Here is a 13,784-nt window from a genome sequence, read left to right as displayed (position 1 = left end):
GGAGATCAGAGTTCGAATCCTGACTTGGCCATGTAAACCCACTAGATGACCTTGGACAAGTCACACTCTCTCAACCTCGGAGGATGGCAATGGCAGCCCTCCTCTGAAAAAACTTGCCAAGAAAACCCCATGATATAGAGTAACCTTATAGTCACCGTAAGTTGGAGATGAATTGAAGGCATGCAAGAACAACAACAAGAATACACAAGCCAGCAAAGGCTGCAGCAGTTTGCTTTTGCCTGAACTAATGGGAATGGCAAGACACTGTCATCACCTCTCCTCTCCCCTTTCACTCAAGTTAAAATCAAATGAAAACTATTTTTGCACTTTGAACTCAGTTTGCAGCAACTAGAGTAAGCCAAGAGGAAAGGGAAAGGGGGAAGAAGAGTGAGAAACTGGTCATTTTAAAAGCAGCTTAAAAAGTGGGACAGCAGAGGATTAATTAGGAATGTCTCTGCCAAATTAGGCCAGTATCCTAGTGTTTGAATAGTGCCCTAGCTTTGGGGGCAGGTAGTTATAGTTGTCATGCCCTGCCTTCAGGATCCTGGCATGTCCTTTGAGTCTGAAGGCTCTGATGGAGAGCCTGAGAGCTTAGGGGACATGCCAGGACTGTAGCAACTCCAGCAGTCCCAGGAGGTGAGTCTGCAGCCATTACAGGGGCTGAGTTCCAAATTCATTACAGCCACAAGCTTCAGATGAAGAGACAGACTTACCAGTGCCTATGCCTTCAGAGAGATGCCAGGAAAGAAAACAGTGCTGACATTCCCAGCATTTAAATAAGATAATGCTAACAGGGAGCAGCTGCGAGACCTGGACCTGAATATCCCAACACCTGTCTTGGTCCAGTATGGCTTACAACCATCCATCTTCTTTGGGAGAAATGCCACATTCCTAGATTGATTGCCTGTTCCTAATAGCCTGGACTCTGATGATTCTTTTGGACTTTAGACTACTTTCCTGAATTGACTACTGACTCGTGAAGGACCTGGACTGGATTAGATGACCACTGCTTCTCTATAGATGCCTTGGTGAGCCTGAACTCTCTCATGCCCTGCTTGAGATATTGAGGCTTCAGACTGGGAGTTTGGCTAGCTTCCCGAGGGTAAAACAGGACAAAAGTGAGTGTCATTGAGTCTCTGCTTCAGATAGCTGGATGTCTTGGGTTAGCTGTGAGACACAAGGCCTGATCCTCTTGTGGTAGTCACAGGCTATGACATCACAGGACGACCTTATTGCTGAAGTTCTAGAAGCTAGATATAGAGTCACCTTTGGATGGGATGTGTTGGCAGGTAAGTCTTGCTGAGCTGATTTAAAAAATTGTTTTGGTCCTGGGATTCAGGTAGGAGTTAAGGACAATGTGGGATCCTCTGTTCCACCCATAAGACCTCTGGAACTCTAGACTTGGCATACCTAAAGTAAAACCTTTGGTGTTACTTCCCAGTTATGGTGTGAATCTACCAGGTTAAGATGTAATGTATTTGAGTCTTATTTACATAAGGCAAATAATGATTGTTGTTATTAGCATTTCTTTCCTGCCTTTTCCTCAGTTTTGGTCTCAAAGTGACTTACAACAAATTGCAAAGGCATCATTACAAATTCACAAGATAAATAAAAATGAAAACAAGATTAAACAATAAAAAACAGTTTAGAACATACATCACGCACACAAACACACACCAGCACAACAATTAGTAGCACATTATTTGGGTGAGACAGACCTTATATAGGACCTGAACAGACAGGTCAAAGTAAAGCTGCTTCAGATCACTTTGGAGATATGCTGTTTAAATGACACATACATCTTAAGAGTCCAGAAGCTGTGCCAAAGCTGCACACTAGTCCTTAGGACTAGAGCGTGGCTTTGGGCTGGCTTCTGGCCTCTTAGGTCACATATAGCATTTAAACAGCATCCCTCCAAAGTGACCCGAAGCAGCTTTATTTTGGCCTTTCTGTTTGGGCCCATAGTCACTCATCAACTGTCTGTTGAGGCAGAAAAATCTGCGAAAAGAAAATAGAGAGGGTGCCAGTCTCATTTCTTTGGGAAGAGAGTTCCAGAGCGTTAAGGCCAGTCATTTCCAATCTTTGATCTGAAGTAAATGAATTTACTACAAGAGATAAACTGGTAAAATAAGAAAAGGTTCCTGCAACTCATACGCTGCAGGTGGTAATTATTTGACTGTGGTCTCTTTCACCATACACAATTATATCAGTATGATTCTATTTTAACTGTATTTTCATGAGATATTTAGAATTTGCTGCTACATAGCTGCAACAAAATACTTTTGTTGTTGTTATGTATCTTCAAGTGACCCTATGGTGACTCTATCACAGGATTTTCTGGAGCTGAGGATGTGTGACTTGCCCAAAGTCACCTAGTGGTTCTCTCTGAAATGTGGAAGATAATTTCTTAAGCAGGTGTACAATTGTGTATGGAAGAAAACTTTATATATCTGTATGCAACTGCTATGCAGCCAGCCATTCACATATCTGTAAGTACAGACATGTAGAATGGCCACAAGCACAAGTAAATCCACTATTTGTTGACCATTAGCTGATGAGAGCCAGCATGAAGGACTAGGATTCTGGTGATCAGGGTTCAATTCCCCACTTGGCCATGAAAACCCACGGGGTGACCTTGGACAAGTCACACCTTCTCAACCACAGAAAATCCCATGATAGGTTCACCTCAGGTTTACCATAAGTTAGAAATGACTTGAAGGTACACAACAACAACAACATTACTTTTGGGGGCTATAATTCCCTGAATGTCCCAGTCATTGTTGGCATTGCCTTTATTGGCTCAGAGATTCTAGGAACTGTAGTCCACAAAAGTAACATTTCCAAGCTCTTGGATCTGATATGCTCTCTCTGCCATTTTACTGACTGGGATACCATTTGAGGATTTACTTTTATCAATCATGATGATGTACTGAAAAAGTAAGTGAGTTAATGAAGTGCCTTTGTGTATGCTGGAGAGTGACAGTCATCTGACATGTGTACAGGTCAACAAACATGAGAAAACTATGTGCATAATGTAGACATTGAACAGGGCCCATATTAGGCTTAGTGGTTGCTCTCCCAGGTGCTGAAACACTTGAGTCTAGCCCTATTTCAGTTAGTACTATGCTCAGAAAGTTGTTGTTGTGCCCATGGCAACCCTGTGGATGAGACATCTCCAAGGTCCCTGTCCTCCACTGGTCTGCTTAGTTCCTGTAAATCCATGCCTGTGACTTCCTTAATAGAGTCCATCCACCTAGCATGTGGCCTTCCTCTCTTTCTACTTCTCTCCACCTTTTCTAGCATTATTGTTTTTTTCCCAATGAGTTGTATCTTCTCATGGTATATCTAAGTACAACTGCCTCTTGGCTTGTCATCTTGGCTTCCAGGGAGATTTCTGGCTTGATCTGCTCTAGGACTCATTTGTTTGTCTTTTTGGCTGTCCACAGAATCCTCAGCACTCTTCTTCAGCACCATATCACAAACAAATTAATTATCTTCATATCTTCTTTCTGCAATATTACCTGGAAATGCCATTGAGCTATTCTAGGTGAAGGTCAGTGCCTGCTACAGATCAGTCTTACTGAGATTCATTGGGTCATAGTTTGGCTGGAGAAAAGGACCTAGCTACGATGCTGGGAAGATCTGCTCTGGTTCCATATGAAGGAATAGTTGATGGCTAGCCTTTTCCAACCTGGTGCCTTCTGGATGTTTTGGACTAGAACTCTCAAAATGCCTCCCCATTGGCCATGCTTGCTAGGGCTTATGGGAGCTGTAGTCCAAAACTCTGAAAGGCCACCAGGTTAGGGAGGACTGAGTCATTTAAGTCATTTAAGTCTTTAAGTCATTTCCAATTTATGGCAGTCCTAAGGTAAATCTATATTGGGGTTTTCTGGGGCTGAAAGTGTGTGACTTGCTGACAGTCACCTGATGGGTCTCCAAGGCTGAGCGAGAAATTGAACCCTCATCTCCAAATTTGCAGCAAACTACTACACCATGCTGGCTCTTTGTTGGAGTACTAGCCTTTATTAAAAGAGAACCCCATTCTCCAGTATCTTTGCAAATATCCTCAGCAACCACATTAGGCATTTCCCACCCCAAATAACCATTCATATGAGTGTTTTGAAAAGTGAGGAAGGCAAAGTGGAATACTGATGGATGGCTGAAGGTGACACGGAGATCCTCTGTTCTCCAATAGTCTGCCTTTCCAAATAGGAAGGCAAGGGGAGCAAAGTTGAATCTAATGTTTTCTCCAACCAGGGAAAAATGGGTTTCCTCCCCACCACTGTTTGCCTTTCCAGCTGCAAAGGCTATCAGTGGTCTGGGGAATTTCCCCCACCCCAAGAATCATAATGAAGGGAGAGGCTTCAGAATGGGGGAAAGGTGTCCGTTGGATACACTGTATGACAGATTCTACCTATCTGTCAGCTAGGGTAGGCCCCTAGTTGGCCCATGGGCATTCCCCTCCCTTGCTCTTAAGAGTTTCCTTTCCTCTATGCAGACCTGGTCAGCCTGAGCAAGTGCCTTCTCCCTCCTATTTGGGACGAGGGACAGCAGGACGAAGCCACTGTGGATAGATGAAGCCGTTTCAGGTGCTGTTACCTGTGGTGGCCTGCCTGGTGGGAAAAGTCTCTGGCAAGATCTTCAGCCGTTGTGAGCTGGCATCGATACTGAAACGTTGGGGAATGGACGGGCACCAGGGCTACAGCTTGGCTGACTGTGAGTACCTCACTCATGAGTGGTATTCAGTTGGCTTGCTTCATTTTGCAGGAAATAATAAAGCTATTTGGCTATTTGGACTGGCCCACTTCTATTAGGAGAGGTTTGTTGAAAGCTCTAAGCAGGCATGTGGGTAGAAACTGAAGTGCCTCCCAGTGACCAGTCTCCTACTTTCAATTGTTGTTCTAGGCTGCGGAAAGAGATTTTCATGTATAAAGATTGTATGCAAGGCAGGTGAAACAGGACACGGTCTAAGATAGTGATTTATAAGTAGGCAAGGCTCCAATTCAGATCTTGCCTCTGTCCTGATCTCACAGAGTACCAGGGGCATAACTAGGAGGGGGTTGCAAGCCACACTATGTGACACCCTAAAGGGGAGTGATACCACTGCTCCCCAAACATCTACATTTGGGCAGAAACAGGCTGTTGCATTTATCTGCATTCCTTTAAAATGTTGGAGTGCACCAGAAGAGATAGTGTGAGGGGGATAAAGCTCAGTGGGAGCCTCCATTTTTTAAAAATACATTTAAAATTATGTATAATTATTTTTTTAATTCTTTTAAAATGTTCTTTAAAAACATCACATCTTACCAAATGTTCACTTTAGCCACATAAAACTTTGTACATGTAAATGCATTTAGGCTGTGCATATGATATTGTAACTGAATGGTATAATCTTAAGTTTCATACCATCTTAATTGTCCTGCTCCATGCTATGAAATCTTGGGATCTGTGGTTTTGTGAGACAACTTAAAATTCTCTGCCAGAGAGCCATAATGCTGGAGTTCAAGGGACTGCACTACAGAATTTTAGATTCCTCACCAGACAATAAATCTCAGGATTCCATAGGATTGAACCATGGCAATTAAGGTGGATCAAAGCACTCTAATTGTGTAAAGTCGATGAACCCTTAGTGAAGCGGGACACTTTCCTCCTCTTTCTTCTTTCTTTGCCTCTCACCTTCATCTCCTGGAATCACTAGAATCCAGGTTCATCCAATGAAGTTAAAAAGTGGGAGATGCAGTATACAAAAGCCAAGTACTTATACAATGCCCGTAAATGATCTTTAAAATTCACTGCTACAAAGTGTGGTGAAACCATTAGCTTAGATGACTTTACAAAGGGATTGGACAAATTTCTGCAGGATCTCAGTGGCTAATAGTCTTGATATGGCTATAAGCAGCTTACTCCTAAATACTAGTTACTGGAAAATGACAGCAAGAAGCAGATATTGCTCAGTGATATCCTGCCTGTGAGTTTCCTGGGTGCATTTCATTTGTGAAAAATTGATGCAGACCTAGATAAGTCTGGGTCAGATTCAGCAGAGCTGTCCTTGCATTCTTATCTGTCTTTCCAACCATCCTTTAATGGCTCCATACATTCAAGAAATACACACACACACACACACACACACACACACACACACACACACTACCAGTCATCAAAATGATTCCAGGGTAGGTTTGGATAAAAACATATAAAATGCAAAAAGCACACAGATGCATCAACCCCAAACACACAATAATTTAAAACAGCACCATGGGATCTAAAACAGCTAAAAATGAGGCCAGCTCAAAATGTTGTGCTGTCTTGAGGTGAAGTGACAAATGTTACCCAATTCTAGATATACAGTTCCTGAAGCCAGCCAAGTTGTTCAACCACATGAACAAGAAAACCCCGCAAACTCCTCTTCCCACACCTGACAGTAAAAAGAAACAACAACCAAGAAGTAGTTTTGCTGTCTTTTCATGACATGCCACCAGAAGAAGCTGCCTCACTTTGCCAAATGGTAGTGTGGCCCTACTTGAGAACCCTACAAAGCTATGAAAAAATATTTGCTAGAAAAGAAAAATAGCAGAGATCATTTCTGAGTAGGAAGATCCACAATCAAAGTGTCAGAGTTGAAAATGCCCTCCACCTGAAGAAAAGGAGATGGGTTTGACCTTCAGGAGGATTAATATCAGAATAGTTTTTTGCTTGGGTACTTGAAGATTGAAGCAATTATAGTTTTATAGATGTGTGCCAGTACTTTGAACTGGCCTATCTGCAATAGGGGGCAAATAATATTAAATGGATATACAGTATGGTTCTAAAGGTATGATTGTTGTATTACTATCATCATCATCATCATCATCATCATCATCATCATCATCATCATCATCATCCCACCTTTCCCCTCAAACCAGGGATACATTTACACTTAGAAGTAATGCTGTTTGACACCATTTTAAATGTGGTAGCTTCAGCCTATGGAATCGTGGGAGCTGTAGTTTTACAAAGTCTTTAGCTTTCCCTGCCAAACAATGTTAGTGCCTCACTAAACCACAAATCCAAGGATTCTGTAGGATGGAGCCATGGCAGTTCAAGTGGTGTCAAACTGCATTATTTCTACAGTGTAGATGTACCCCAGGACTACTGTAGATTTGAAGATGATGGCACACTTTGAATACACTAAACATGACACAGATACTCTCTCACTGCCATGCAAATGCTGGTAGCATAAAAATGCTTGCTGGGCTTTGGATGTTGAACAAGTGACTCAGAGTAGAGACAGATGGATTTGTTAGGTGTTTCCTGGACAGCTGGAATGCACAATTAAATACCGCATTGCAGGAAAATGTACAAAGTTATCTCAGAACACAGAAAAAAGCTCAATTCAGTCTTTGACAACAGCAGTGTAGCATGTAAGCCAGTCAGCACACTCCAAATTTTGAGGGTAGGGGAAAAGTGGAAGTTGGTGGCAGGGTGTCCTAGGCCAGATCTTCTGTTAGGTGCAGGGTGAGACTCCTTACTCAGTTCCTGTCCTCTATCCAGAAACACCTATTTTCTGTCTATGCATTTACCCCTTTGCTACTATCCATGTGCTCTGTCTCCAGGAAAAGGAAATTTGAGAGAAGCATTTAAAAAAAAATTAAGATGGTAAACTCATGAGGACTAGAAACTTTATATCCGAGAGAAGCTAAGAATAACAGGATGTCTTTTTCCCCCTCCTCTGTGAGAATCTGTGCTTGAATAGTGAACTTGTGGATGTGTAGAAGACATCCCACTAATGCCCTATTCCCTCTTGAAGTACAGATTCCTGTTCTAACTCCATATAGGATACATGCACACACACACACACACACACACCACTTCTTCCTGGTTTGCCCACTGAAAAGCCTCATCAATCGCAAATCTAGTCTTGGCCAAAGAGACTTCAATCTCTATTTTTGCTTCTTCCAGAACAGCAGATATTACAGAGGAGATCCACTAATGTTTCTGCAAGATGACTCTCATATGACAAGATTTTCTGTCCCTTGAGCTTCTTTCTGAAGTAAACCATCACATGCGCTTAACCTGTGGATCAATTTCTCCCCTTAGGGGTCTGCTTGGCATACTTTGCAAGTGGGTTCGACTCAGCCACTGTGACCAACAATTCAGACGGCAGCTCCGAATATGGCATCTTCCAGATCAACAGTCGCTCCTGGTGTGCTGACCAACACAGTCAAACAAAGAACCTATGCAGCATGGCTTGCCTTGGTAAGAGAGGTGCAAAGACCTAGGCTATGAGATGCAACCTCGGGGCTGGGTGTAACAAACCTGTAGGTTGCTTTGTTCTGGTAAACCCCGTGATGGAGAGACAGTGGCCAAAGAAAACATCCTACTCCAAAGTAAGGAATACTGTTGATATAAAATGCTAGTGGTTTCACTTTGTCTAGGCTTGTACAGTGGTGGTGAGGAAAGATACTCCTGTGTAAACTACAGCGCTATATAAATAAAGTATAATAATAATAATAATAATAATAATAATAATACTCCAACAAAACAGGACCATCAATAAAAAAGAAAAAAAAACAATAAATAAAATAAAAGAGAATCTGAGCCTAATAAAATAGAAAAACATCAAAATAAAGAATGTGTCAATAACCAATTATACCCGAAGAAAGAAAACCCTATGCAGAACCTAGCAAGGCTTACATGAAAAGAAAGGGGAAAGAAGTCACAGAATATATTGTACCAGGAACTGATGCAGAAATAGACATTACAAAAATGCAGTAGAACACAGTTCCTGGTTTTTTTAAAAAAACAATGATAAGTGCTTAAAGCATAAATTCAGGTTGTGGGATGGAATCTGTAATCCACACTGATGTATCAACTGCCATGCAAACTGGCTGTAATCCACATAAAAAAGGCAAATGTTAATTCTAGTCTTTGAGTAGGTTTGTTACAGAAATAGGATTCTACTGACAAGTACTCCTGGTAACTATAAAGCTGTTTCGAAAGATCTTCATCAGCAGTGTAAACATTCCCATCATCCTGTCTCCTTAAATCCTGTAGTATAGAATCACACGGAAGGCAAAGTGCCCAAATCCCATGGATAAACCAGGTTTAACTCCTGTGAATATCCCGCAAAAGCGGGATTGTTTTCAGTCATGTTGGGCGATTTTGATATTAACCCAGCTGTAAAATCACGCTGCTTTTTAACTTTGGGATTTTCCCCAAGTTAAAAAGTGGCGTGATTTTGAGGCTTTCTGCCCAGGTTAATGCTGGGATAATTGCAAATTTGTGTGACATCTGAAAACAGGGGTCTTGTTAGATATTCACAGGTTTAAATCCCGTTTATCTACGGGATTTGGGTGCTTCTCTCCCATGTGATAAGGTCCATAGAATCATGGAGTTGGAAGGTCCCACAAGGGTACTCCAGTGCAATCCCCTGATATGGAGGAATACACAATGAAAGCAGTCCTGACAGATGGCCATCCAGCTTCCATTTAAAAACCTCCAAAGGAGGAGACTTCACCACACTCCAAGGAAACATGTTTCACTGTTGAACTGATCTTACTGTCAAGAAGTTTATCTAAAGCTAAAGCCACTGGGAGTTACAGTCCAACAACATGTGGAGGGCACTGTACTACTGTAGGACCAGGTAGGATTTGCTCTGGATAGACCCAATTTTGAGTTTACAGGGATGGGGGTTCTTTCAAAATGGAGAATGAAAGATGATTGTCTTTTATTACTTTTCCTGTTCCTAGCAAGCCTATGAGCCAATAAGTTCATTGTTGTTAACTGCCTTTGACTCGACTTTGACTCATGGCGAGCCTGTGAATGAGATACCTCCAAGCCCCTCTGTCCTCAGTTGCTTTACTGAGGTCCTGCAGACTCAAGGCCATGATTTCTTTGATTGAATCTATTCATATCTCATGTAGTCTTCCTCTCTTTCTGTTGCTCTTCACCTTTCCTAGCATTATTACCTTTCCTAGTGAGCAATCCTTTCTCATGATGTGTCCAAAGTATGACAGCCTCACTTTAGTCATCTTGGCTTCCAAAGAGAGTTCAGGCTTGATCTGTTTGTCTTTTTCGGTCCATCCACAATATCCTCAACACACTTCTCTAGCACCACCTCTCAAATGTGTTTGTTGATTTTCTTTCTATAAGGTTTTTTCACTGTCCAGCTCTCACATCTGCACATAGTAATGGGAAGTATGATGTCTTGAATGATCCTAAATTTTGGCTAATAAGAATGAATCCTAATCCCTGTTGAACCCATTTTGAGAGTCTGAAATCCCTTCCTTACCTTAACCTAACATGAAGGCATGTTACACCTTTCACCTCAACTTTCCTAAAGGTATTGAAAAACTTAGTCAGATTTTTGCACTCTTTTGGCTGGCTTAACAAAGGTATCACCGCAATATAGGTATTGGATTCTTTCTCATACTCTAATTCTGGGATGGGAAACAGGTGGCCCTTCAGGTGTTTTTTTTGACTATGACTGCCATCATCCCTCATTATTGGTGATGTTGGTTATGAATATTGGCTGCTGCAGTCCAACAACTTCTGCTTCCAAATGTCTGGAGTGTTGCACCTACTCTGACTTATCTGGTTTGCTTTCTTTTGAACCACCACACTCAACTCTTTGCAGTCTGGCTTCTGTTCTTTGCATTCTTCGGAAACTGCTGTATGTTGACAAATGACTCTGTGGATTGTTAGAAATAAGAATGTTAATACATAGAATTGTACACTGTTTTACATTGCTATTGCTTTCTTCCTTCCTCACTAGATTTGCTGACTGATGAAATTATTGATGACATAATCTGTCTCAAGAGAGCTTCTGCAGGCTCAAGCGGCTTGGAAACCTGGTAAGGAGCTGGGCTTGCCTTTCATTGACTTTGTCTATCTGTTTCATCAATCCACTTACCAACCAGCCATCTACTTGTCCGATATAATCTTTCTTTCCTGATATCAGCCTATCTAACAACCTGTTTATCATCTTCTCTGAAGTAAGAGCTGAGCCAGTTCCATCTTCCAGTGATTTCAGCCCATGTGGGTGCTTGAAATTCCAGATGGGAAGTCTGAGTTCATGACAGTGATTGCTGTTTCCCAGTAATAATGTTTTGCTTCAATGAACACGATATTTCAAATGGTATACAACTGGTGATCTTTTGAGCACACTCTTCTGTATATGTACTTGTGTGAAAAGCATGTGCACACAAACTATGATCATTGGCTTGCACAAACACCTCATTTAACAAAGCCTCATACAATGAAATTCCTTTTTACACAGTCTTTTAAAATCCCACTCAGTCCTGTTTTCTCTTCATCCTATGTCTAGTTACAGGTTTATTAGCAGCATCAGCATTGGTATGATGGGGAAGGAGGGCTGGAGAAACACAGACTTTCAGTGTCATGTTTCAGCAGCTTATTTGCTGTAACACAATGAACTATAAATCCCAGTATTTTATAGGGTGGAGCCATGATAGTTAAAGTGGTGTCAGACTGCATTAATTTTTCAGTGTGGCAACAGCCTGAATCTGCTCTTGGTTTTAGTATGCCTTTAAAAGAGTTTTTCAGGGTCTTGAATGCATTTGGGGCATGAAGATCAGCACCTTGGAGACTTCCTTTAGTTCAGATTAGCAAGACACAGGCCCGTTACAAACGGGCCGTTTTGTGTGTGTGGAGCGCACACTAGGGTTAGAAAGGGGCGGTGCTTCCGCACCCCCTAACCCTAGTGTGCGCTCCGCACGCACAAAATGGCGGCGGCCATTCCACATGGCCACCGCCATGAGGACGTCACGACCGTGCCGCCTCTATATGGGGTGGCGCGGAAGTGACGTCCTCACTCCGCGCCAGGGCGCTTAGTGCGCCCTTAGCACGGAGCAGGAAGGAGCTCTGTTTTGGAGCTCCTTCCTGGTTTGGTCCAGGCGCAGCCGCGGGGTGTCCTTGGGGCTTGAAGCCTCAGGGACACCCCTTTTCAGGCTGCGGGGAAGCGGCGTTTTGCCGCTTCCCCACAGCCTGAAAAGCGGCGGATCGGGGCCTCAGCAGCTGCCATTCTAGCCACTGAGGCCCCGAAAGGGGCGGGTAAAGCCCGCTCCAAATGGGCGGTCTGTAACTCGCCATAGTATATACAGTAGGCCCTCCACATTCACTGGGGTTAAGGACATCTCTGAAGATGCCAGCCACAGATGCTGGCAAAACGTCAGGAATAAACTCTTCTAGAACATGGCCACAGAGTCTGAAAAACTCATACAAAAACTATGGATACTGGCCATGAAAGCCTTCGACTTCACATTAAAAACACATCATTTTTTTTAAACCTGAGAGGACACTTATCTAGGAATCTGTAGCTCTTCCAGCACAACTCTGTGGACCACATCTGCTGGAAACTGACCACAGAACTGTGTTGGAGAACCTAAAAATGCCTAGAGAAGTGTTTTCTCTGGGAATCTCTATGTCCTCCAGTGTGGCTAGTATCTGGCAGAGGCATACTGGAGAACATAGAGGTTCCAAGAGAGAGCATATTAATCAAAGCCACAAATATGGCGGGTCAACCGTAGTATATGTAAACATTGCACTATGCATTTCCTCACCAACATCAGTCCCCTTGGTGAAGTATCATATATTGCCCCCATGGTATACAGGTGACATCCGAGAACATTACTTCAGCTCAGAAACAACTTGATGGCACACAACAAGAAGAATAGCTTCTGCAGGCAAAACATATTCTACATTAGCAAGGGGAAGGAAGCAAAGAAACATGGAGAGATGTCATCTCTCTTTTAATTTCTAATTCTTATTTCTGCCTGTAGCTTGAATTGCTTAAAAATATCCATATGGTATGTCATGTGCTGTCTTTCTTCCTCTACCCTGTCTCTCACCTTAGGGATGGCTGGAGAAATCATTGCCATGGTCGGGATCTGAGTTACTGGGTTGCAACCTGCAATCTTTGAGTTCATAGCACCAGCAGTGGAACCTATCTCCATTCTTTTCTAGAGTTGCCTGCCATCTTTGAACATGATCTTGTAGTCTACTTGGACTAAAGTGCACAATGTAAATAAATAAATACACGAACCAGACAGTCCAGTTTCCTGGAAAAGAGTGTGAATGTGCTGTTAACATGAGGTGGAGGTAAACTGCAATAGCCTCTGAATGAACAGAAGGAAAGAATGGGAACTAGCTGCATGCGCTGAGCCCTGGAGTGGGCTGTGAAGTGCTTGGAAGGAATGCACTATAAATAGTGCTACTTTCAGCACTGTTACTGTCTGGGTAAAGAGGAGCTAATGATAACACTTCCAACATGTAACATAATGTCATTTATTACTTATTTTCACATGTTACTGGTGGGCACTTTTCAGGTATCGTATGAAAACAGAAGGTTATCTTGTCAAATTTTAAAAGCAGATTCAAAAGTAATGTATAGTTGGCTCTCTTTATCCACGGATTCAACCATCCCCAGATTCAACCATCCATGGCTTCAATTTAAAAAAAAAAAAATCCAGAAAGCAAATCTTGATTTTGCCATTTTATACAAGGGAGACCATGTTATTATGCCATTATATGTAATGGGACTTGGGCATCCATGGATTTTGGTATCCACAGGGGGGTGAGGGTGGTCCTGGAACCAAACTCCAGTGGATACCAAGAGCCCACTGTAAAAGTTTGTATGTAATTACTAACCACCCAAAACTGGTGGAGTAAGTAATAGCCATGAAGTAATTTTTAAATGTTATATGCAATGAATTACTTTTTTTTTAAAAAAAATAATGCTACAAGCTTTGGGGCTGTGCTGGATTTGTTCACATATAAGGAAATAA

The 13,784-nt window shown here is 42.3% G+C and overlaps 1 protein-coding gene across 2 annotated transcripts; it reads left to right on the top strand.

Annotated features, from left to right (window-relative positions):
* The first annotated feature begins 2,949 nt into the window (after nt 1–2,949).
* On the top strand, nt 2,950–12,939 carry LOC149322869 (sperm acrosome membrane-associated protein 3-like). Of its 2 annotated transcripts, XM_089484018.1 has the most exons (5): nt 2,950–2,964; nt 4,590–4,716; nt 8,077–8,235; nt 10,754–10,832; nt 12,854–12,939. In XM_089484018.1, exons 1-5 carry the CDS (start codon nt 2,950–2,952, stop codon nt 12,918–12,920), a joined length of 447 nt encoding a protein of 148 aa, XP_089340144.1. In that variant the 3' UTR covers nt 12,921–12,939. The 2 variants fall into 2 exon arrangements, with proteins under 2 accessions (XP_089340144.1, XP_089340136.1); XM_089484010.1 differs by lacking the exon at nt 2,950–2,964 and having other exon boundaries at nt 4,575–4,716.
* The last annotated feature ends 845 nt before the right edge of the window (nt 12,940–13,784 follow it).

Source organism: Sceloporus occidentalis, unplaced genomic scaffold, assembly GCF_023333645.1.
Source record: "Sceloporus occidentalis isolate IW3139 unplaced genomic scaffold, rSceOcc1.0.p SCAF_1, whole genome shotgun sequence".
NCBI lineage: Eukaryota > Metazoa > Chordata > Lepidosauria > Squamata > Phrynosomatidae > Sceloporus > Sceloporus occidentalis.
The sequence above is the reverse complement of the archived record's forward strand: the minus strand, read 5'-3'. Positions and strand labels throughout refer to the sequence as shown.